The sequence below is a fragment of the Myotis nattereri genome (assembly GCF_964212035.1).
Source record: "Myotis nattereri genome assembly, chromosome: 2".
Classification (NCBI taxonomy): Eukaryota; Metazoa; Chordata; class Mammalia; order Chiroptera; family Vespertilionidae; genus Myotis; species Myotis nattereri.
The window spans coordinates 142,936,810-142,962,213 of record NC_138076.1 but is presented as its reverse complement, the minus strand read 5'-3'; the positions used below and the strand labels follow the sequence as shown (position 1 = coordinate 142,962,213).

The window sequence follows — 25,404 nt, the reverse complement described above, 5'->3', positions numbered from 1 at the left end:
GCTGTCAAGATATGCCCAAGATATTGACAGAAGTACAATAGCAATTCAGTTGAGGAAAGATAACCTTTTCAGCAAATGCTGGATCATTTGGATATGCATAGGCGCATAAATAAACAAAACCTTACTCAAATCTCACATCATATAAAAAAATAAAATGATTCACAGAATTAAATGTAGACCATAAAACTATAAAAGTTTTAGGGAAAAAAAACCCAGAAAAATCATCAGAATCTAGGAGTAGGCAAAGAGTTAGAATTTACACAAAAACATGATCCATAAAAGTAAAATTGATCAATTGGACTTTATCAAAATTAAAAACTATAGTTCTACAAAACACCCCGTTATTAGGATGAAAAGACACACTACAGACTGGAGAAAAGTATTTGCAAGACACATATCTAATAAAGGACTAGTTTTTAGACTATATAAAGAACTTTCAAAACTCAAAAGTAAATAATCAAGTTAGAAAATGGTCTTAAGACATGAAGAGTTATTTTACCGAAGATATAAAAATGGCAGATAAGTATATGAAAAGATGTTCAACATCATTAGTCATTAGGGAAATGCAAATTAAAACCACAGTGACTTACTTTCATATACCTATTAGAATAACTAAAAAGTTGTGAAATCACCAAATGCTAATGAGGATGCAGAGGGACCAGATTCCTCAAGCATTGATGGTGGGAATGTTTGGAGAAAAGTTTGGCAGTTTTGTGTGTGTTTTTTTTAAAAAAAAACTTCAGATGCAATTATCATGCAACCCAGAAACTTCACTCTTAGTTATTTATCCCAAAGAAATGAAAACTTGTGTTCACATAGAAACCTGTATGTGAATGTTTATAGCAGTTTTATTTATACTACCCCAAATTAGAAGCAACCCCAAGGCCCTTCAATGGGTAAACAGTTCAAGAAACCATGGTATATTTGTACCATGGAATATTCCTTAGCAATAAAAAGAAATGAACTAATGATACATACAGTAACCTGGATGAATTTCCAAAGAATTATGTTAAATGAGAAAGCCAATTCTATAAGGCTATATACCATTTATATAAAATTTTTGACATGAAAAAATTATAGAAATGTAGAACAGATTAGTGGTTGCCTGAGGTTAATTATGGGGGTGAAGGTAGGGCTGGAGGAGGTTGTAAAAGGACAGCATGAGGAATCCTTTAGTGATGGGAATATTCTGTGTCATAGCTGTGTTGATGTCACTGTCTTGTTGTGATACTACATTACTGTTTTGCAAGATGTTAGTCATTGGGGGAACTTGGTTAAAGATTACTTGGGATCTATCTGTATTATTTATTACAACGGCATGTGAATCTACAGTTATTCAAAATAAAAAGTTTAGTTAAAAAATAGATTACTGAATTGTAGAAGCTAGGTGGTAGACATGCAGGTATTCAGTATAAAATTATTTCAAATGTACTTTATATTTGAAAAATTCCATAATCCTATCTAATAAAAGAGAAACATGGTAATTAGCATACATCCGCTACCCTTCCCATTGGCTATTCAGTGAGATATGCAAATTAACTGCCAGCCAAGATGGCGGCCGGCAGCCAGTCAGCTTGAAGCTAACATGAGGCTTGCTTGCTTCAGCGACAGAGGAAACCAACGTTCCTCGCCTGCCTTGCCGGCCTCTGAGCTTGCAGTTTGAAACATTGTTACAAATATAGAAGCTAAACAAAATCCCAGAAACCTGCTTTCAGCCCGCCGGGATCTCAGAGCTGGAATTGATACAGTGTTTCGATTATAGAACTCAAACAACCAGATACCTGCTTTCAGCAGCAGAGGCCTCAGAGCTAGAGCCAGAGCTAAAGCTGGCCCAGAATAAAAAAGAAATAAGAAAAAATAGAGCAGTTGGGAGCTTCAGTCACCCGCCAGCCTGAAAACAGCCCTCAGCCCCTCACACAGACTGGCCAGGCACCCCAGTGGGGACCCCCACCCTGAAGGGGGTGTGACCAGCTGCAAAGAGCCATCATCCCCTCACCCAGGCTAGCCAGGCACCCCAGTGGGGACCCCCACCCTGATCCAGGACACCCTTCAGGGCAAACCAGCCGGCCCCCACAGGTGCACCAGACCTCTATCCTATATAGTAAAAGGGTAATATGCCTCCCAGCACCGGGATCAGCGGAGCTGAGAGGCCTCCCGGCACCGGGATCAGTGTGACAGGGGACAGCGCCCAAACCCCCTGATCGCCCAAACCCTCTGATCGCCCTGCGGCTCTGTGTGTGACAGGGGGCGGGGCCACAACCTCCCTATCCGCCCTGCTCTGTTCGTGACAGGGGAAGGTGCCCCAAGCCCACCCCCCCATGGGCCCTGCTCTGTGTGTGACGGGGTAGAGCCATAACCTCCCCATCGGCCCTGCCCTGAGTGTGAGAGTGGCGGTGCCCCAACCCCCTCTCCACGGGCCCTGCTCTGTGTGTTGGGGTAGAGCCATAACCTCCCCAACGGCCCTGCCCTGAGTGTGACAGTGGCGGTGCCCCAACCCCCTGATCCGCCCTGCTCTGTGCATGATGGGGGAGCTCCCCAACCCCCTGATCGTCTCTGCTCTGTGCGTGACAGGGGGCAGCGCCCCAACCCCCTGATTGGCCCTGCTCTGTGTATGACAGGGTACGGAGCCCCAATCCCCCTGATGGGCCCTGCTCTGTGCGTGACAGGGGGCAGCACCCCAACCCCCTGATTGGCCCTGCTCTGTGCGTGACGGGGTGGCGCCGCAACCTCCCCATCGACCCTGCCTTGAGTGTGACAGAGGACTGTGCCCCAACCCCCTACCCTGAGCATGACTGAGGGTGGCATCGCAACCTCCCAATCCGCCCTGCTCTGTGCATGACAGGGGCCGGCGCCCCAACTCCCCAATCAGCCCTGCTCTGAGCCCAACCAGGGGCTGCACCTAGGGATTGGGCCTGACCTCTGCCACCCGGGAGCAGGCTTAAGCCAGCAGGTCGTTATCTCCCGAGGGGTCCCAGACTGTGAGAGGATCTATAAAAGTACTTTATCACCATTACACCTTTATAATATTATGTATGTTATGTGACAGTTTTAAAAAATCTAGAAATCCCATGCATAGGTGTTTAACCACGTAAAATGCACTTATGTTACACAAAAACCTGTATGTAAATGTTTATAGTGTCTTTATTCACAATCATCAAAACTGGAAACAACCCTAATTCCTTTGCTGAGGAATGGTATAAAAGAACAGATAAATCCTGTAATGGAATACTACTCAGCATTAAAAAGGAACTGAGTACTGATAAACACAACAACATGGATGAATATCAAATGCATTCTTGAAGTGAAAGAAGCCAGACTTAAATGTTTGCATTCAGTATCATTCCATTTATATATATGGCATTCCTGCAAAGGAAAAAATTTAGGAACAGGAATCAGATTAGTGTTTGCCAGGGGCTGGGCCTGTGGCTACAAGGTATTTTTGGACTTGATAGAACTATGCTGTTTCTTGATTTTTGCGCTAATTACACTATTGTGTATGTTAATCAAAACTCAGAGAACTATGCAGAAAAGGTGTATTTTGCTATATGTGAATTGTATCTTTTTTTTTTTTAATAATGAAGAAATGTGGTCATTGCTGTGGGAAAACAAGTATCTTAACTAAAAACAAGCCAAATTACAGAAAATTTTATACCAGACTTTTTCAAATGACACATGTCCACCTTCTCTCCCACCAATAACTACCCCCTTACCTATAGGTTCTTTCCTGTAGTTATAAATCTTCTCTAATGTCTTGATATAAAACTCAAAATACTAGAGATGAAAAAAAATTGGAAGGATTACTTATTTTACTACAGCATAAAGTTAAACTCTGGAGTTGATATGTTTAATCATTAATTTAAGTTAAAATTACACATTTAGTTCAGAAATGGTTGAATTGGGGAAAACATGGCCATTTATTTGAAAAAGTATATAGTTTTTTCACTCAAGAAACTTGATAGAGGCTTATAAGTTTGTGAAGGGGTTGTTATGTGGAAGAGGCGGTATACTTACTTTGTGTTGCTCTGAAGATACTATTGTGGTAGATGTTACAAGGAAATAGATAAATTGTTAGAGTGGACTTTCTAACAACCCAACCAGTATAGAAATGAAATAGAACTACCTCTGGAGTATTAAGCACTTGGCTTTTATATGTTTTCAGAGGCACATAATCTCCATTCTATGGATTCTGGTACCCTGTAGATTGTTTGATTTTATTCTGTACCTGATATTAAGGTTTTGATATGCTGTTTATATGTATCAGTCAAAATGCCTTATCCAGGCTCAGCTTCCTCAGTTTCCTTATCTTATATAGTTCTTCGATCATTAGTCATTCTGATGGTCCTTGTCTCTAGTTATCTATCAATGCCCCTGGTAAAATGGGGTGGTATTTGTCCTGTACTGTTTCTAGCCTGTTCATGAGTTAGCAGGTGGTACTGCTTTCTTCTGTATCTATCTAGACACACTCCTATAACTTCTGTTCTCATTATCCACAATTTTAACCAAGTACTTTTAAATTATTGACTGTGTATTGCCTGTTTCCAGAAGACAGAGACCAGCACCTTGAATAATACCTGCAGATAGTAAGCTTATTTGAATAATCAACTCACTCACTTGTGGCTTGTTTTTACAAAGGTAACCATGGTTACCTTTTCAGGTTACTTAAAACATTAAAAACTTTCTAATTTTTTTTTTCTTTATAGGAATTTCGGCAGAAAGTAATGCTAGGAACTCCTTTCCTAGTTATTTGGCTGGTTGGGTTTATAGCAGACCTAAATATCGATTCCTGGCTCATTAAAGGGTTAATGTATGGTGGTGTTTGGGCTACAGTACAGTTTCTTTCAAAGTAAGTGTCGTTTTTAACTATACCTTAACTATAATTGTAAGATTATAATTTGGATCCTGCTATATAAAATTAATGTTTTGTATGTTCAGAAAATTGCCTTTCTGTAACCTGTTTTATCTTAATGTTAAAGAATTTTGGCAAATTTATATGTGAAATATTTAAAATTTTTAATAGTGTTGTCTAGCATTAATTCTTAAGGCTAAAGTGCAGTTTTAAACATTTCATTAAAAGTGGACTTGAGTTTGTTGAACTCTAAATGTAATATACATATTGCTTCTTTCTAGATCAGCGGTTCTCAACCTGTGGGTCGCGACCGCTTTGGGAGTCGAATGACCCTTTCACAGGGGTCGCCTAAATACATCCTGCATATCAGATATTTACATTACGATTCACAACAGTAGCAAAATTACAGTTACGAAGTAGCAACAAAAATAATTTTATGGTTGGGGTCACCACAACATGAGGAACTGTATTAAAGGGTCAAGGCATTAGGAAGGTTGAGAACCACTGTTCTAGATAATTATAATGCTTGAACTTACCTTGCCATAGGAATGATATTTTCTTTGGTCATAGGCAATATTCAAAAAAGGGGTGATTTTATTTTTTTTTTTTTTTTTTTTTTTTTTTTTTTTTAAATATATTTTATTCATTTTTTTACAGAGAAGAAGGGAGAGAGATAGAGAGCCAGAAACATCGATGAGAGAGAAACATCGATCAGCTGCCTCCTGCACATCCCCCACTGGGGATATGCCCGCAACCCAGGTACATGCCCCTGACCGGAATCGAACCTGGGACCCCTCAGTCCGCAGGCCGACGCTCCATCCACCGAGCCAAACCGGTTTCGGCTAAAAAAAAAAAAAAAAGGGGTGATTTTAGTAGCAAGGTAAAATCTAAGCATATGAAGCAGCTCAGTTTTTTATTATTATTATTTTCTCCCTATTTCTTATTTAAATATTTTGATAATTTCTTTTTCTTCTGTCCTTAGATCTCATTGCCTTAAAATTGCCCATCTGGCAATCCCTAGTCTGTGATCTCATTGCCTTAAAATTGCCCATCTGGCAATCCCTAGTCTGTGATCCAAAACTTCCCACCTTCCATTCATTTCTTTAGTACTTTGTTTTTACCTGAATTTAAAAAAAGAGTTCTGCAAATAATTTACACAGAGATGAGAATGACTAGTAATACACTAAATGTGTTAACTCTTAGGAATAGGCTTACTTCTAGGTAACTAATCACATTTAAGTGTTTCCTGCAGCTTTGGGGGCCTTTATAAATAGGAATTCACCACGATTTTCTATTTAGCCTACATGGATGATTGATCCTGCTTATGTTTGATGAAATTTATTAATATTTATTTTTCCTGAATTCTAAATGCTGTAAATAATGACCTTTAGTTTTACTGAGTTAGTAGTTCATTCTACTTGAAAAGATGTGGTGAAGACTTAACAGGAGTATATAGGTTAGGCAAAATAAAGATGAAATACAGAGAAAAGCTTTAGGATTGCTTTGTACTTCTTTGTCAAATTATAACCCATCATCAGTGAATAGTGCTGAATGATAAAGTTGAATTTTTGATTAAGAGTATAGGAATACACTGAAATATTAAAATTGAAAAGTAATGGAATATAATTTTAAACTCTTGGTGAATTAAAAGGAGCTTCAAAATCTTGCTGAGTCATTCAGCTGTGAAGTCATTTATTGTTGATTACTATGAAAACAGTCTTGGAATTTAAGCATTCTGGACTTCTGGATTTTGGTTAACCAGAGTTTATTATGTGAAAAGTGTGTAATTTTCATTTAAATATGTAAATATTCATTTTCATAATGAAATATAGAGCTCAAATTTTATAAAACTTATGTTTTACAGATCCTTTTTTGATCATTCAATGCATAGTGCATTGCCCCTTGGAATATATTTGGCAACCAAATTCTGGATGTATGTGACGTGGTTCTTCTGGTTTTGGAATGATATCCTTTGGTTGTAAAGGCCATATCCAAGCAATTTTTGTTCATTATTTAAATAATTGTTTAATAATAATTTAACATTAGGACTGAACTACTCACAATTAACAGTAAACTATTTCTAGAAAAATAAATATGAACAGTATTTCTAGAATAATAAGTATAAAAATATTGTTTTTAAAATGTTACATATTGAATAGATTGCTTTTGAAAATTGCTCTTAATAACATCAATAACAATAATAGTAATAATAATAATAGCTACCATTTATTGTATGTTTAAAGGGCATTTTCTTAAATACTTTGTATCATTTAATACACATCCAGTACATTAGTATTATCTCCAATTTATAGATGAGAAAATTTAGGCTTAACTAGGTTAGGCTGTTATCCTTGACCAAGGCCACACAGCTAGTCTCTGGTATAAAAACATGTACTTATTTGATTCTATAACACATATTCTAAATCTTTCTTTTAAACTGTGATTTTTATGTTTTAATATCAAGCAATTTGCTCTAAATATTTTCTTAATTTCACAACTTTTGCTATGGTTGCTAACAGTTAATTTTCTCTTTTGCCTCATGAAAAGCATGTAATGCTGCATCTTCAAATATTTGCTAACTTTAATAAATTGTTTCAATGTAGTATATTTAAAAAAATAATATTTCAAATTGTAAATGTGTATGCATGTGTGGGTATCAGAGAAGTAAGGCCCTTGTTAATTTCTGATATTTTTACATAGAAAAAGTTCAGTCAGTAAGAGAGTCTGATGTATTATAATAAAGACACGTGTTTCATAAATGTTCGTTAAATCATTTTCAGAACATTACCACAAAGTATATAAGATTTTAAATGGGTGCAATTTTTGGTGACTTGATTTTAATTAGTACCTGGTTTCACTTTACAGTCTTGCATGCTATAATACTGTATTCTTTTTGTTAAATTGTCCTGTATTTTAGTTGAAAAACAAAACATGCTTATTTTATTTTTGAGAGTAAGGCACAATTGTAGCTACATTTGTAATGCTTATATTTTTATCGTGTATATAATTACTTTTAGAAAGTATAGTACTTTTAAAATACTTCCTTGTGTAAGTATCAAGTGAAATTTTTCCATGTGGCAGTTTTCACTAGCTCCTTCTGGGCTTGCATAATATTTTCACATAAAAATTGTCCTTCCAGAATTTATTATTAAACATTAGAATTGTCTTATTGGGACATTTAGTATGAGTAAGACAGATTTACTTGTTTTCATTACCTCATCTATTTTAAATTTATAAAAAAGCACTGACCTCTGAAGTGACTTTGTATTCCAGACATATTTTTTAACTTGATTTCCTAAATTGGACAGTAAATTTTATGTTCAAGAAAAAAGTTAGATTCCCATCTTAAAATAATATGAGGCTGTTGCTAAACTCTTAATCTGTTGTGCATGTAAGTGAAGAAAAAAACAGGAAAATTAGTAAATTACAAAATTATGAAAACTTTATGCCAGACTTTCTTATGTAGTGCAATTTGAATTTTCTTTATTTGGATATAGTATAAAAAATAGCTCTGCAGATTCCTACGGCTGGAGAGTTGAGAATGTGAGAGGAAGGAAAGGCCAGAACATTGAAGCCTATTTAACTTGCCCCATTTGAATAATTCTGCATTTAAAATAGATTTGTATGTAATTCATTTTTAAATGCATGGAATAAATTGCACATGCTAATTTTTCAAATAAAAATTGTAGTATGAGAATACTAAATTTTATACTTGCCTGTAAAGTAAGGTTGATCATATAGTATTGTCTCAGAGAATTCTAGAAAAGATGAATATAATACAGTTTAAGACATACCTGACATGTAAAAAGTGCTAAATAAGTACCTGTTATTATTTATATGTGAATTTTTAAATCTTAAGTTCGTGTCTCAATGGGCTTTAAATGTGCATTTACATATTTGAATGTATTTGTGTATATCTTACTCATGGGATGTGGAATACAATCACAAATAACTTTAAATTCTGATTTAAAAAAAAAAAACCCTCCTTTTATACTTGTCTGTGTTGTGAAAGAACCATATCTCTAGTTCCTGTATGATTTTAGAGCTACATTTTTTGTTTTTCAGTATTAAATTTCTGAGCCAGAGAGAGAAGCCCCAAAAACCTGTAGGAAGGAAATAGTAAAGAGCCCAGATGAATTTATAATGGATACACAAAGGATATTAGACAGAAAGGAGCCATGAAGCTCATGATATAGGGTCATGATTAAGGTGCAGAGATAAATTAGCAGCAGCAATCAGGGGTAACTACCTCTTTTGCTGACCCCGTCTCCTTGCTATTGCTTCTGCCATTTTCCTCTTGTTACTAAGTACTACGTATGTAATTAAAGCTGATTAGATAGTTTTGAAAAATAGAATTACAGTCAATTTTCATTATTCACAGTAGTTAAGTTCTATAAAGTCACTGTGAATACCCACTGTTCCTAGGGGAAAAGAAGGTTAGCTTCCTATAAGCCTCTGGTCACAACATTTTTATCAACCAATCAGAACATAACCTTGTTTTACATGTGTTTCTGTTTAAACACAAAGTTTAATGTTTATTGTTGACTCATTAAAGTGAACTCATTGCCAACCACACGATAATCCATGCCTGAATAAAACATATCTAACACATGTATTTTCTCTGTAGGCATAGCAGTCTTCTTGCACGTAGGACATTAGGTAGCACTTCAGCACTACACTTAGAGGCCATTTCAAAAGGCAGTCACCAATAAAAATACAACGATGTGGAAGATATGGCACTAAATAAACTATGAAAAAACATTGTTCACAGTATAAAGGTGAAACACGAAGGCAGAGTGTGACCTTGTTCAACTCAGCTGAGAATGTGTGTGTAGGGTGACTCATACTGTTTGCCATTTTGTGCATATACATAAATGACTGCAAAAACACCATGAGTATTGATTTGCGGGCTGCAACTAAGTTTTTTACTGAGTAGGCATGAGGATCAACTTTATGTTTTTCATAATATACACACCTAAGTGTTTTTGTGAGGATAATGAGTTTTATATTGGCATAAACTATTTCTTTTAATAAATAAGTTCTTATTTTTTTACTACTCATTAAATATTTACCACCCCATTATACACCTTATATTTATTCAGTGCTTTTTGGTTTATAGCTTCCTGAGATATTTTACTTGGTTCTCAGAACAATTCTTTGAGATTAGAAAAAACAAAATGCACAAATTTTAATGCTGTTTTCTAACCAATGGATAAATTGAGTTTCTGAGAAATTGTATGTCTTGCTCAGAGTCACATAGGTAGATGATATCAAGTCTGGTGTAAAACTCAGGCCTTTGACCTGATATAGAATAACCTTAAATTCATAGACCTTCCTGTAAAACAGTTTGGCAACCTGTAGAAAGAGCTTTAAAAATACACTTTGATCTCTTAATCACTTATTCATAATTAAGTAATCATGGATAAGATCAAAGATTTATTTACTAGGATGTTTATCATAGTACTATTATAATAGAGAAAAATAGAAATAACCTAAATATCCAACCTTAATACAGGGATAGTTTTATCAGTTACACTACATATGGTATGACATAAAATAGCTATTAAAATGCTTTTTATAGACTTGATATGGGTTGATACTTAGGATACAATAAAAATGCTACAAAGTATGTTTACAGAATGATCCTAATTTTAAAATGCACAAAGGATATGAACTGGAAGTGGCGACATGTAATTTTAGCAGTGATTATCTCTGGGTGTCAGATTCATGCGTGATTTTATTTTGTTTCTTGTCCTTTTATTTATTTGAAAATTTTATTGACTATGCTTCTTTTATAATAATCATCTCTAAAATTCACTGTCATACCCAGTACAGTCAACTATGGTTGGCACCACTTATTATTTATTTATTTTTATTTCAGAGAGGAAGGAAAGGGAGAGATAGAAACATCAATGATGAGAGAGAATCATTGATCAGCTGCCTCCTGCATGCCCCCTACTAAGGATCCAGCCTGCAACCACTAAGCCACTGTGGCTGGGCAGCACCACTTTTGAAATATTGACAGTAGGATATTAGAAATTCTTTGTGTCTAAAAATAAATTATTTTCAATTATATTTTAAGGTCAACTAAGTTTTTAAACTAATGATAGATGTGAAAAACTTTAGAGCCTGGAATGATTACATATATAAAAATGAAGAGAATGCAAAATTATCATTTTCACCATTCTCTTTTATGTATTTTTCTCTTAAATATTTTTTCTACTTCTTCAGTTTTTTGTATATCTTTCTTAGTTTCCTTCTAATATCCTCTAAGTTTGTTATTACCTATCTTTAGGTATCCAATCACCACCAACAATATTGCTATAAATATCCTTGTATATTTTTGTGCACAAGAGCAAAAGTTTCTCTGAAATTATTAAAGATAGTCTTTTATTTTAAGTTCTGAAACTGTTATAATAAGTAAAAGTACTGTCCCTGAAAAAATGGCAGGATTCAGCATTCTTTGCATATGCATTTACCTAACTTTATTCTCAAGAGATTTTTAGCTTTTGGAACAGCTGAAAATTTGACTTTGTATTTACTCTCCTCTGTACCAGTACATTTTCTTTTTCTTTTTTTAATCCTGTTTTATTGATTTCAGAGAGGAAGGGAGAGGGATAGATAGAAATATCAACAATGAGAGAGAATCATTGATCGGCTACCTCCTGCACACCCCTCACTGGGGATCAAGCCTGCAATATGGGCATGTGCCCTGACTGGGAATCGAACCACTACCTCCTGGTTCATGGGTCGACGCTCAACCAGTGAGCCACACAAGCTGGGTTGTACCAGTGCATTTTCTGAAATAAAAATGGTAAAAGTTGGGAGAAATAGAAGACTGGAGAGAGAGAAATCACTTTTATATATATGACAGGTGATAATAATTACTCTTCTTCCTTTTTTTTCTCCTACTATATTTTATGAGGTTATTTAGTGTTTGGGTATTTACCAAAGAAATATAGGATTATTTTATTCAAAAAGCTGTTCTTTTTCCTGTGCTTCATAAGAAATGTAAACAGTATATATATATATGATCATGTCCAAAAGTCTTACAAAATTGTTGTAGGATACTTTGTTACATAAAATCTTGAAAATGAAATCTTAGTATTCCAGATTTTTGTGTCTCAGAAATGTATTGTTCTAACAACATTGCTTTATTTTTCCTAATGCTTTTTAAGTCTTTGATTCTTCACTTATTTTTATAAATGCCTAGTACATTTTTATATTTTTATTAGATAGAAAAATATGACCATAGAAACTATTTCTGTTTTAAGCAACTTTATAAATATCTTTTCTAAAATTAAGGTTAGCTTGAATGTTTTCAAAAAAGGCAAAGGAGAGAATTTGAAGGCAGTATTTTAAATACATGAGTATGATATCTGAAGAGTTTGGTAGCTATATAAAGATTTTAATGCATATAAATAAAGATATAATATGGCTAAGCGACTATTCAACCGTTCGACCAGTAGCTGTGATGTGCAATGACCACCAGGGAGCAGATGCTCCGACTCATAGGTTAGGTTGCTGCTGGGGCCCTGTCAGCCCAAATCTAGTTCACCCACACCCTGGGCCCAGAGAGGAGGGAGGAGGGAGCCCGATGATTCGCAGAATCGGCCGCAGGTTAGCTTGCTCCTGGAACTCTGTCGGCCCGAATCTGGTTCACCTGCACCAGATTCCCTTTCAATGTGCACGAATCCGTGCACTGGGCCACTAGTATGATAATAACTTTGAACGTGAGAAGTCTCTTCATTTTTGTCAAAAGAAATAATCATTTAAAAATGATCTAGTCAATGAATTTTTAATGTACTCGCTGACTTTTAAAAAGTAGATAAGCCTACATGATTTAATGTTTATAAAGAATTCACATTTTTGCCCTAGCTGGTTTGACTCAGTGGATAGAGCATTGGCTTGCGGACTTGAAGGGTCCTGGGTTCGATTCTGGTCAAGGGCACATGCCCAGGTTGCAGGCTTGATCCCCAATAGGAGGTGTACAGGAGGCAACGGATCAATGATTCTCTCGATCAGTGATTCTCTCTCGTCATTGATGTTTCTATCTATCTTTCCCCTCTCCCTTCCTTTCTGAAATCAATAAAAATATATTTTAAAAAAAGAATTCACATTTTTACTTTTTACATTTAGGTATGGACATACGGAAACTATCTCATTTGATGTTTACAGAATAGATAAACCAGCTTGGGTAGTAGATGTAATAATCTATTTTCATGTAATAAATCAGCTTGTATTTTTTGATTGGTAGGTGGGGTTTTTTTTATGGTAAAATTTAATGGATTATAAATTTACCTATAAGAGTAACTCATTGGCTCTTTAGATTCCTTAACTTTAAGTACATCTCAACTTTTTATTTATTCATCTTCCATTCCTTGCCAATAGTGTTGCACTTTTCTACAATTTTGGGAAGTCTTGGAAATCTGATCCAGGGATAATTAAAGCTACAGAAGAGCAAAAGAAAAAGGTAGCAAGAAACAATCTAACTAGTCACTTGAGTTTCACTGCCAAATTATCAGTAGTTACGGTAGATATTAGAGTACAAAGGAAGAAACTGTTGTTTAGAATTTTCAAACCAAAGAAGTTTCAAAACAAACAGATGTATAGTTGGTGCTCTTGTGATGCCTGTCCTTACACTTCCATAACATTTGATACTTTTATGCATTGCTTATTCATAAGGCTACTGGGATTGCTTTGAGAGGTGAATACAATATTTTCAACATCTCTGTAAACCCTCCACTAATAATATGCATTCAGTAGATGTTTTTTGAAAGACTTTGTAAATTGAAAGGCCAATTAATTGGTTGATACTGCAGATATATCATCACAATAACTGAAATATTTGTATATACGATCCTGGGCACCCCTCACTATAACACAGGTACTTAGGAAGCCAATTTTATTATTTTAAGCACTAGTTATGGACATATGGAAAATACCTATTTTAACCAGTTTTTTGGTTTTTTTTTAAAACAAAAACAAATCCTGATGAATTATGTCTGCCTACAGTAGACTAAAACACTGGCATGTTCTTATAACCCAATCCCCCCTTTTCTAGGAGATTGCTACTGTTATGTTCTAGTATTCTTCAGGCATTCCTGCTAATAATTGGTTTGACAGTTTTTCTTAGTCATAATCCAGTTCTGAAGATTCAGGACCAGCTGTTAGGGTAGGTAACTTAGTTTTATTCTCAGAGGAATATTCCCATAACTAAGTTTAGGATCGCGTTTTCATGTATCCAAGGAACAAAACTCCTATATCCATACTGTGGTGATATAGCATAAGTAAATGAATAAAAGATTTTCTTTGAGCTGAAAACATTGGTTACTTAAAGATGAACATTATGGTGATTGATTGATTTGATGGCACAGTAGTTGGTGAACATTGTTCAGTTTTGAGTAAAATATATATTTTTAATTTACAGACAATAGTTGAACTTGCAGAGACAGGAAGTCTGGACCTCAGTATATTCTGCAGTACCTGTTTGGTAGTATTTTTTTTTTTCTTCATTCTTCCATCTATCCTCTTCTAGCAGTGGTATAGCATAGAGGGTTTGGGAAACAAAGAGAAGACGTTCTTTTGCTGAACACATTTGTGCCCTCCAAAAAAGTGATACAAGAGGAAAGATGGTAAAACGATGTCTCCTTCCAGTGTGCTTATTCCCTGATAGAACTTGACTATAGTTATGATTCAGAGATGCCATTCATTGATATTCATTCTTATTCTCTTCCTCTCTCTTAAAATGTAATTCAACAAATAAAAAACTAAGTAATAATGCCTTTAAAATCAAAGGTTTAGTATGATCCCTAACACTATTATTATTTTAACTACATCAGTCTGTCTATATTAGAATGTTATGCAACTTTGAGCACTATTTTATTGATATTAAAAATTGTTATCTTCATCCAGGTCATAGATAAAGATACATATGAAATTAGATAGCATTTACTTGTTGACTCAGCTATGGTAATATTGACATTATTCTATTACAGACATCAAATTTCTATAGAATAACTATTTTTGTTTTTGTTATTTTCTGCTTTAATTTTTATAATTCTTGAGAAAAGTGTATAAATTGCTACAGTGTTTACCATGTTTATCTACATGGAAATTGAAATATCTTCAAATTGTACCTGCTCTTTTACGCCTTTGCAACTGAACTGATGTCTTAACATTTGAATAATAAAATAGTTTAGGATTATGGAATGAGTTTTTGAAACTGAGCTCTAATGCTACAGATTCCTTAAGTTGCTTCATTTAACATTCATTGACCAAACAGTCATGGTTTTGAATATTCAAAATATATACTGCTGTGCTTTTGGAAGCAACTTTAGGTTGCTGTTTTCAAGCATTCTTTAAAAGATGGTTTTTGTTTCTATGTTTTACAATGGGTTATTTACATGTTTGGCATTCTTAACCTATAGAATGTTTTTATAGCCTACTGTTCTGTGGAAATTATTCTGTCCTATAAAGTTAAGAATGCATTGCTGATGTGTTTGCCATATGGCAAACAAATTCTTTATAGAGTCACTCAGTACAGTTTTATTGTTAAACAAATATTTAATAGGAAGAACAAAACTATTTTTGCCATCATAGTGTAAATGTTTTATAATGTTTTTATAAGACGTGTACTCCTGGGTAGATAATTTGATTTTGTAAAGTAAGAACATACATGTTATGAAATGATTCAAATCAACAGAGTATTTCTCATCATATGGGTATCTTTCACTTTGATAAATAGGCAAATCTCTAGGAGACACACCTAGATCACAATTTTCTAAAAAAGTTACTTTGTACGTGAACTGAAGAGACTACTACATTCAGGAGCCTCTGTCAGTCTGTAGTTCAGAATTCATTGACAAGTGAATTCCCAGAGGGGAAATGTAGCTGAGGGTTCAAGGTGGGAGTAGAATTTACCTAATATATCCTGCTACTTTCTCCTAATTAGATGTTGTCACATTATCTGTGGTAAAGACTAACTTACCCTTTTCTTTGATCCACAGATCATATTAGTACATGTAAGAACTGCAAAGTCAGTTTAGGTTTTCTTCGTAGGACCTCAGAATAATGTATAATCTTATGAAAATTATTGGGGAAATGGCAGTGCTTTTGTTAAAACACCAATGAAGGATATTATAAATTTTGTTTCTGGCATAGTTTAATCACCTTAGCTTTTTGTCATATACCCAGCACTGGGACTACCAGTCCTTCAAAGATTACTACTGAGTTCTTATATTCACTTAGCTGATTTAGAAAAATATAGAGTAAAATATTTTACAACAGTTAAAACATTAAGACATTATAAACATGAACTCTTTATTGCCTGTCAGAAGCTGAATAATGTATTTATAATTTGTTTTGCAAGAAATAGGGACTACCTAAACTTCCTAAGCATATTGTACATTCTTAGATATGGCCATGCATTTCAGGGTATGTCTGTACCTGAAACTGAGATCGCAGGAGGCACTGAGAAATAGATGTGTACACTTACATTTTTTGCTAGAATATAGGATGACTCATATTAAATGATTTTGAATTCTAAAAGCTTTTATTCACTTCTAACTTGACCTTCCTTTTACTAAAGAACAATTTCATTATTAAAGAACAACTAATATCATGACCATTAATCACAATAAATTTTCACTTAGAAGCCTGGAAAGTGGTGTTTTTATTATTCAGAAATTTGAGGGATATAAATTAAAAATAGTATCATTCATCCAAACAGCAAATTGGATGATTCTGCTCCATTCTTAAGAGTTTATATTCTCGAGTAGCTTTATCCTTTTCGACTTTGTTGCTGCAATTGAAATTGTTTTGTTTTACCCTTGGAAACCTTGGGATAATTCTTTCCCAAAAATACAGCTTTATTTTTTCATAATTATACTTTGAGAAAATAAATGTTCTGCTTTCCTCTCCAAGATACAGTGCCTTTTATAATCTTTTAACATGCCTATTAACAGATACGGAAACCAGTGAGGTCCAAACATTGTGGTGTGTGCAACCGCTGTATAGCAAAATTTGATCATCATTGCCCATGGGTGGGTAACTGTGTAGGTAAGTTTCATTAGTAATTTCTAAATATATTGTTCATTTAAGTCATTCTAAGTAACTAATAATGTATAATATTAAAGCTGATAGTAGAAAGTTCATTCCTGTACCTTACTACACTCATTCCCCCTAACTCCCTAATTATCTTTGGGTTGACAAAACCAGTTCAGTTGAGAGGATGTGTTTAAAACCGGTGTCTAGAAAAGATTAATAGCATTTCTCTATCAATTTTTTCTGGTGCCTACTCTTTCCTATTTTCTCCATTGGATAATAGTGAAATTGAAAAGGAGACAGATAGTATTTTTTTAAATTAAACTAGAGAAAGTAAGGCAATAAAAATATTTGAAAGGATATGATGCAGAGAGGAAGAGAGGAATGACAAATAAGAACTCTACATAATTCATTGTTCAAGAATGGTGTAGTCTGAGGAGGTGAGCTGAGTGATCTGAGAGATGGCCCTGGGATTTCATGAGGTGACAGCAGGGAAACATTACAAAGATTGTGTAACTGTTGGGGAGAAGTCTTTGAAAAGTTGGATTATGAACTTTATAAAAGTAAAGCTGAAATAGGGATATTTTAACATCACAAAGCAAAGAAGAGCATTAAAGCTCAGAATTGTGACTTACTTGGTTGAGACTCTTGCCTTCAAAATGAGTATCATTGCAGTCATCACATCTTTGTATGTTGTCATAAGCATTCTTATATTAAGACTTTAGTGAAATCATTAATTTTCTTGAAGAACATTTTCTAAAATAATGTGTGTGATTACTGTTTCAATTGTATCACACCTTTCATGACAGTCCCTCCCTCCCCCTAATTCTTCTCAACCCTGGTGTGTTTCCAGTTGTTTTTTCTTAGCTGAAAAAAAGTGCTTCTTTGTTGTTTTTTAGGTGCAGGAAACCATAGATACTTTATGGGCTACCTGTTCTTCTTACTTTTTATGATCTGCTGGATGATTTATGGTTGTATTTCTTGTGAGTACAATTAGGTTTTTTTCTCTTCTTAGAACACAAATGTTTGCATACTCATGCTTACCATGTTAACAACAATATGATAATGACAAAAATCTTTTAACTAAAAATTTTGGTTTGGGGCAACTCACTGCAGTGAAGCATAAAGAAAAAATAAATAATAGAATTATCAATTATGTTCAACTTATAGTATAAGCAACATAATTATCAATTAACTAACTATTGTTTAATACTTGTGTCCCTGAAAAATGTGTTGGCTTACTAGGCTTTGAAAAGCTTCTGGGTTAAATATATGTACACGTTTTTTCCATCATTTGCTTGCTTTACTCTAGTAGTTTATAGATTTTGTGATTGTGCTAGTTGCTCTTTCTTAGCAAACGTAGTTGTTCCTTAGCAAGCATGGTAAAGATAGTTGAAGTTAAATTTGCAGAGAACTTGAAATATTTTGAGAAGTGAGGTAATTATTGCCTACTAGAGAATATTAAAAGATATTAGAAATTCCTCTTTTAAGAATTTAAGAATAAGTTGTCATTCATTTGATCATATAAGTTTAGTACCTTAGAGGAATTTGTGGGGTTTTATTGCATTGAAAACATAAATTGGAAAGAGTTTAAATCAGCAGTTCTCAACCTGTGGGTCGCAACCCCTTTGGTGGTCGAACAACCCCTTTGGCGGTCGAACGACCCCTTTCACAGGGGTCGCCTAAGACCATCCTGCATATCAGATATTTACATTATGATTCATAACAGTAGCAACATTACAGTTATGAAGTAGCAACGAAAATAATTTTATAGTTGGGTCACAACATGAGGAACTATATTTAAAGGGCCAGAAGGTTGAGAACCACTGGTTTAAATGAATATATTAGTTACTATGCAGGTCTTGGTGGTACTTAGCATAAAGATGTATTAGATCCCAGCTTAAAAATAAATCTTGGAAGGATGATTTCCTGGTTCTCCTACGCACACAGATATTGAGAATAACCTCTGTTACTGCCCTAATAAAAAAGAAGGCTATGTCCTCAAATATGTGTGTATAGTATCCATCAAATAAAATCTGAATATTGTTAAATTCAGTGATTTTTTTTAAAAGATTGACTGCTTTGCTTTCCATTTCTGATGTGATTTTTTTTGTTTTTATTTTACTTTTTATTTATTTTACTTTTTCCATCACCATTTATCTCAAGTCCTCTTCCACCACCATCCTCCCTTACCATCTCCCCCTGCAAAATCACCACCACAATGTTAACCATGATTTGTCCCTGTTTTTTTTCTTTTTCTCAGTCTCTACACCTCCCAACCCTAACCCTAAACCCCCAACACACACACATTTTTCACTAATGTATAATCGGATTATTTAAGATTATAAAAAATGTGCATTGAAAGTCACTAATTAAAGCTAGACTCTTAGATCATGCTTTTTGTTTTGTGTTTCTTTTGGCGGGGGGCAGCCCTTTTTTTTTTTTTTAAGCCTCATGTAAGGCTATGATTATTGTGTTGTTTTGTGCTTTTTTTGAGAGAGAGAGAGAGAGAGAGAGAGAGAGAGCGAGTGAGAGAGCGAGCAATCAGTTACCTTCCATATGCACCCCATCCGGAGACCAAACCCGCAACATGGGCATGCACCCTGACTGAGAATCAAACCTGCAGCCTTTGTGGTATACGGGACATGGCTCCAGCCAACCGAGCACCTGGCCAGGGCTGGGATCATGTGTTTTCAGTGGTGCCTACCACAGTATCTACACAGGTGCCTGGGTGATTATTGAGTCAAAGTGAGTATTTTTCTGATTTTAGACTGGGGACTCCACTGTGAGACCACTTACACCAAGGATGGATTTTGGACATATATTACTCAAATTGCCACATGTTCACCTTGGATGTTTTGGATGTTTCTGAACAGCATTTTTCATTTCATGTGGGTGGCTGTATTACTCATGTGTCAGATGTACCAGGTACGTGCAAGTGCATTATTTGTTCTTTAGTGTACTAATTGAAAACACTTAAAAATTTACTTCTTGCTTCAAAGATAATGTATTCTCTTTTCACTCACTCCTACATTTCAAATAGTACAATTTTAATTTACTTTTTCTTTGTACTTTTCTTCCTCCTCTCCTCCTCCTCCTTATTTTATGAACTTTTGACTTTGAATACTACTCTTGACTGAACTTTTTATTTCTGTTTTTCCTGATTCAAATACATCCACTTGGATATAATTGTAAGTTTAGATTGATGATGCCATTAAATTTGTGTTCATTTTAATAATAATGTTTTATTACTGACAAATATCAACATTTGTCTTTTATTAAATTATTTTTTAAAAAGTTCATTCTTAAAGGGGCTGATTGAAGTGGTCTGTGTACATAGTGTCCATCTCTCCATGTGCACAATGCCAAGTAACCTGTTTTTATTTTATTTATTTTTTAATATATATTTTTATTGATTTCAGAGAGGAGGGGAGAGGGAGAGAGAGAGAAATTTCAGTGATGAGAGAGACTCATGGATCGGCTGCCTCCTGATGCCCCCTACTGGGGATCCAGCCCCACCCAGGCACGTGCCCTGACCGGGAATTGAACCATGACCTCCTGGTTCATAGTTTGATGCTCAACCACTGAGCCACAATGGCTGGGCCTGTTTTTAAATATATTCCCCATTTTATGAGCTATTTTTCATGGAGTCAAAATGATATTTTGTGAACTAACTTGAAATTCTCCTGATTGAAAACCAAAAGCAGACTTCATCATTTTTCTCTCCATCCTGACCTTGACAGTTCATTAACTTATTTACATTAAATACTCAGAGAATTAATGGCTTGCTTTCCTTATCTCTTAGATATCATGTTTAGGTATTACTACAAATGAAAGAATGAATGCCAGAAGATACAAGCACTTTAAAGTCACAACAACATCTATTGAAAGCCCATTCAAGTACGTACATGTTTATAAATTTAATATTTTCCCTTGGCATATAAATTTCCTTACTAAACCAAGCTCAGCAATTATCTAGTGAATACATCAAAGAGAAGTGTTTTCTTTATTTACGGCAATAGGATATTAAGTAGGAAATGTTTCTTTTACTTAGCAATATGTAAAATAGTTTATAAATCCTACTAAATTTTAAATTTCAGCCACACGTAGCATTAATTAGTTTATCATAACTTTAGAATTTATCACATTAACTGTTTAAAAATTTGTGGTACTCTTTTTTTTTTAATTGCACAATTCAAACTTTTTTGACCTATTAGCATAAGTATTTGATTTTTAATCTTTCCATCAATTTATAAATTTTCATTAGAAAATGAATGTATCCAGAGAAATGAAATAAGATTTTAAAAATATAATCAATTGAAGTTTATATTTAGGGAAATTTCCTAGGCTCTAAGACAGCTACTTTTCAGTACAAGTTGTGTATTTACCCTCTGATTGAGACAAAAATTCCCACATGTCTTATCTTTTTAAATTGAGGTATAATTGGCATGTAACATTATGTTAGTGTTAGGTGTACAACATAATTTGATATTTGCATACATTGAAAAATAATCACCACAAGAGTCTGGTTAATGTCTGCCACCATACATATTTAAAATTTTTTTCTTATGAGATCTTTTAAGATCTACTCTCTTAGCAACTTTCAAATATGCAATACAATATTATTAACTACTAGAGGCCTAGTGCACAAAATTCATGCTCGGGTAGGGTCCCTAGGCCTGGCCGGTGATCAGGGCTGATCAGGTTCCCCACCGCCCTGCCTCCTCCTTCCCTTGCTCCCTCAGCGCCCCACCGCCACTGCTGGTCACCCACCATGTTTTGTGCCGCCCCCTGGTGGTCAGCACACATCATAGCGAGCGAGTGAATTTCCAGTTTCCCGGTCGAACTTCTAAGGGGACAATTTGCATATTAGCCTTTTATATAGGATAGTCACCATGTTGTACAGTATACCAGAACTTATTTATTTTATAACTGAAGTTTGTACCTTTTGAGGAATTCTCTTAACACATTTCAACCATCCCACCACCCTTTACTTCTGGCAACCACCAAACTGTTCTCTTTTTATGAACTTGGGTTTTGTTTATTTATTTGTTTGTTCATTTGGATTCCACATATAAGTGATAGCATATGGCATTTGTTTTTCTCTGTACACACTACTTTTTTTTATTTACTCATCCATAAGTGGACAGTTTGAAGCCAAGAAATAGTAGTTTCTTAATTATATGAAATATTTAAAACTTGGAGTTTTATTCAAGCTACTTGCCTCCCACCTGGAAGCTTTTGCAGTGCTATTAACTATTGTATGCTTCTGGGAAGCAAACAAGCCTGTAACTAAGGACAAAAATAAGAGAGGCAATTAGGTAGTTTTCAGAACTTTCCTTTAGGCACAATCCTATATAATAAAAGGCTAATATGCAAACAGACCAAACTGTGGAACAACCGAACCGGTTGCTGTGACGTGCGCTGACTACCAGGGGTGCGTGCGGAACATGGCAGGCGTTGGCAGCAGGTGGCATAGCGCAGAATATGGTGGGCATCAATCACAGCAGAATGGTGGAACAGGTGAGCGGGGGCGCCAGATCAAGGCAGGGCACCCGTCGCTGTCATTGGGATGAGCCTCTGGTGGTTACTGAAAATTTTTTGCTCCCACCTGCTGCGGTCCTGCCCATTGCTCACACCTGCTGCTGCTGCCGCTGCAGGTGCAAGCGGCGGCTGCTGACCCTGATCGCCCCTCATGGCTTTTCCACTTCCCCCTGCTCCTGAGGGGTGATCGGGGCCAGCAACTGCCACACCTGCTGCCAGCAATAGCTCTGCTCGCACCTGCTACTGGCACCGGAGCTGCCGCTCACACCCACTGCTGGCGCCGGTCCCGATCGCTTAACGCCATCGGCGGGTGCAAGCAGCAGCTGCCAGCTCCAATTGCCCCTGAGGGCTTCTCCATCTCTCCCTGATCCTGAGGGGTGATGGGGGCTGGCAGCCGCTGCTCTCACCCGCTGACGGCGCCAGCCTTGCTTGCACCCACTGCTGGCACCAGCCCCAATTGCTCCGCGCCATCAGCAGGTATGAGCAGGGCCAGCGCCATCAGCGTGTGGGAGCGACAGCAGGAGCAAGGCTCCCAGCAGACAGACTGGGGGTCACGGTGGGTGGGGCTGGGCAGGGGCATGGAGGACGGGCCAAGACCCACTCCTGTGCCTACCACAGCCTTGCAGCCCACAGTTCCTTTTAAGGTGCACGAATTCATTCACTGGGCCCCTAGTAGTTATGTAAGGGGGAAGCAGACTGCTTTTCCAAAGGTGTTCTCAAAGTTCTAAAATTCCCTGAACTTACCTGGACCCTTTTTTAAATTGTTATATTAGGTACACTATCAAATTCATGCTATTTGTATTTATTTTGTCTTTTACTTTCTCAAGTTTGGATGTAGTTTATCCTCTTGCCAAAGAACCACCAATCAAGGAAAGGTTTTATAAAAAATTACATGACAAGAATGAAATGCAAATTTGAATAACTTTAAAGTGTTAAGTGTGTAACTCATTAATTAGCACAAGAGAAAAGAAAAACCAGGGTTGGCCAGGCCGTGAAGAAACATGAATGCGCATATATTTTATTGATCTATAAACAGGTTCTTTCTGGCAAGTAACCTGAGATTTTAAATTTAGAAAAATAATATTTACCACCAAAATTATATTAAACTCATCTAGTAAATCATTGTACTAATACTCTTTTTCTTCTTTGGGTTTTTTTTTTTTAGCCATGGATGTGTAAGGAATGTTATAGACTTCTTTGAATTTCGATGCTGTGGCCTCTTTCGTCCCGTTATCGTGGACTGGACAAGGCAGTATACAATAGAATATGACCAAATATCAGGATCTGGGTACCAGCTCGTGTAGCAGCATCTTTATCTTATGAAGCATATTGCTAAGTGGTGCCTGAAAATGTGTCTGTCCGTGTCTCTCTCACACTCGAATCCACATCCTTTGAACAAGAGCATGTTGTATGTAGGTAGGGCTAACAGTGAATTTTAGTCTTTTTTTCAACACTTTTATTAACAAAGGTAAATATGGACAGAACACACTGCCACTTCCGGGAAGAGTAAAGATCTTAAAAATAATTTTAATGTGGGAATTCACAACATACTCAACTTTTTGGTTTTGTTCTCATAACACTTTTCACAAAAAAAGAGTGAACTTACTCTGTTGACAGATACTAATCAGAAATGTTTGAGTGTTGCTAAAATTAAATTTATGGTATACAGCTAAATTTTATGGTACAATCTACTAATAGTATTGCAGTTGATTCCACGAGAGTTGTCTTAAATTGATTCAAACTAGAATTATGTACATTTTAGAATGTACATGTTTATACTGTGATGAAAATCATGTGGGTTTATTAGGGATCCTCTCTAATGTGTCTTCAAAGGCACAAGAAAATAATGTTCACCAAAAAAAAAAAATGTGCTAACAATATTATATTGCTGTCAGCTCTTGCAGTGCTGATATATTTCTGGTTCAGTGAAATAATTTGTAGTAACCTTGCTGTGAGGTTTTATGGTCTGATAACAAAACACTTGCATGAGTATAGTAAGTCATGCCATTTTGTTCAAGCTTAAAAGCCCTACTAAATGCATGATACACCTCATAGAATGTATTCTAGTACCTACTGTCCAGTAAAGCATAAATTAGAATTTAATTTGATGTGCACACAACCTACTTTCTAAGAGTTAAGGTATTTTCAAGAAAATGCAGAATAAGTTAATGCTAAATTCTCACTAATAGATAAGTGAATTTACTTTTAAAATTCTGAGCTGCAAAATAAAGATAAAATGATGGAGTTTAGCTAATGATGGAGCATGATCTCTGTACATAGCACATCTGAATAAAAGAAAAGCTAATAGTATATTCTGGTTTTAAAAATATGACCTATCAGAAAGAATTCAATCCCAAGTTTGAGTTTTTTCAGTATTGAATGTTTTGAAATTTGTTATGCCATCTGGATTTCAAAAAAGATTTTCTTATATTGTTAAAAGTGATGCACTGATCAATTTTTGTTGCAGCATTTTCATACTCATGATGAACTATCAGTCACTGCTTCCATAAATATTGTTTACAGAGTGAGACTTGCTGTAGTCCTCTTAAGTGCTGTAGCAAACTGTGGTTCGAGCAACCTGTGGGAAACCTGTGAGAGGGAATGGGCTGGGGGAGGGTGGGAAAAGGGTGGTCAGACTAATGACAGATCCTAGGCCAGTGTAAAGATTGTGTATCTGTATATAAATAATTTATCAAATAGTTTTCTCTTTGTGTCTGTGTATATGTTAGTTGTTTAAAGCTGCTCATTTCATTTTATCCAACCAAAAGAAAAGGAAGATAACTAATGAGCTTCTAGTGATGTTTCATATTGCTGTTAATAGGCATTATACCTTGCAAGTTCACTGCATGTCTGATGCTTGGTAAAATTAGTATTCCCTGTACAATGCAGATTACAGGTATTAAAGCAATCTAGTGGTATACCCACCGCCCCTTGCCTTAGTAAGAGGAGCAGTGAAAATGTATATAGTT

General features: G+C 35.6%; 1 protein-coding gene across 2 annotated transcripts in view; it reads left to right on the top strand.

Moving 5' to 3' along the window:
• Positions 1-25,198, top strand: part of ZDHHC17 (zDHHC palmitoyltransferase 17) — an 82,890-nt gene extending 57,692 nt beyond the window's left edge. For both annotated transcript variants that reach the window (XM_081082544.1, XM_081082545.1), the window contains 9 exons: positions 4,701-4,843; positions 6,711-6,811; positions 13,195-13,319; positions 14,277-14,339; positions 16,813-16,906; positions 17,791-17,874; positions 19,662-19,819; positions 20,697-20,791; positions 23,601-25,198. In XM_081082544.1, the coding sequence (XP_080938670.1) occupies positions 4,701-4,843; positions 6,711-6,811; positions 13,195-13,319; positions 14,277-14,339; positions 16,813-16,906; positions 17,791-17,874; positions 19,662-19,819; positions 20,697-20,791; positions 23,601-23,739 (1,002 nt within the window). In that variant the 3' untranslated portion in view covers positions 23,740-25,198. The remainder of the gene's footprint in view (positions 1-4,700; positions 4,844-6,710; positions 6,812-13,194; positions 13,320-14,276; positions 14,340-16,812; positions 16,907-17,790; positions 17,875-19,661; positions 19,820-20,696; positions 20,792-23,600) is intronic.
• The last annotated feature ends 206 nt before the right edge of the window (positions 25,199-25,404 follow it).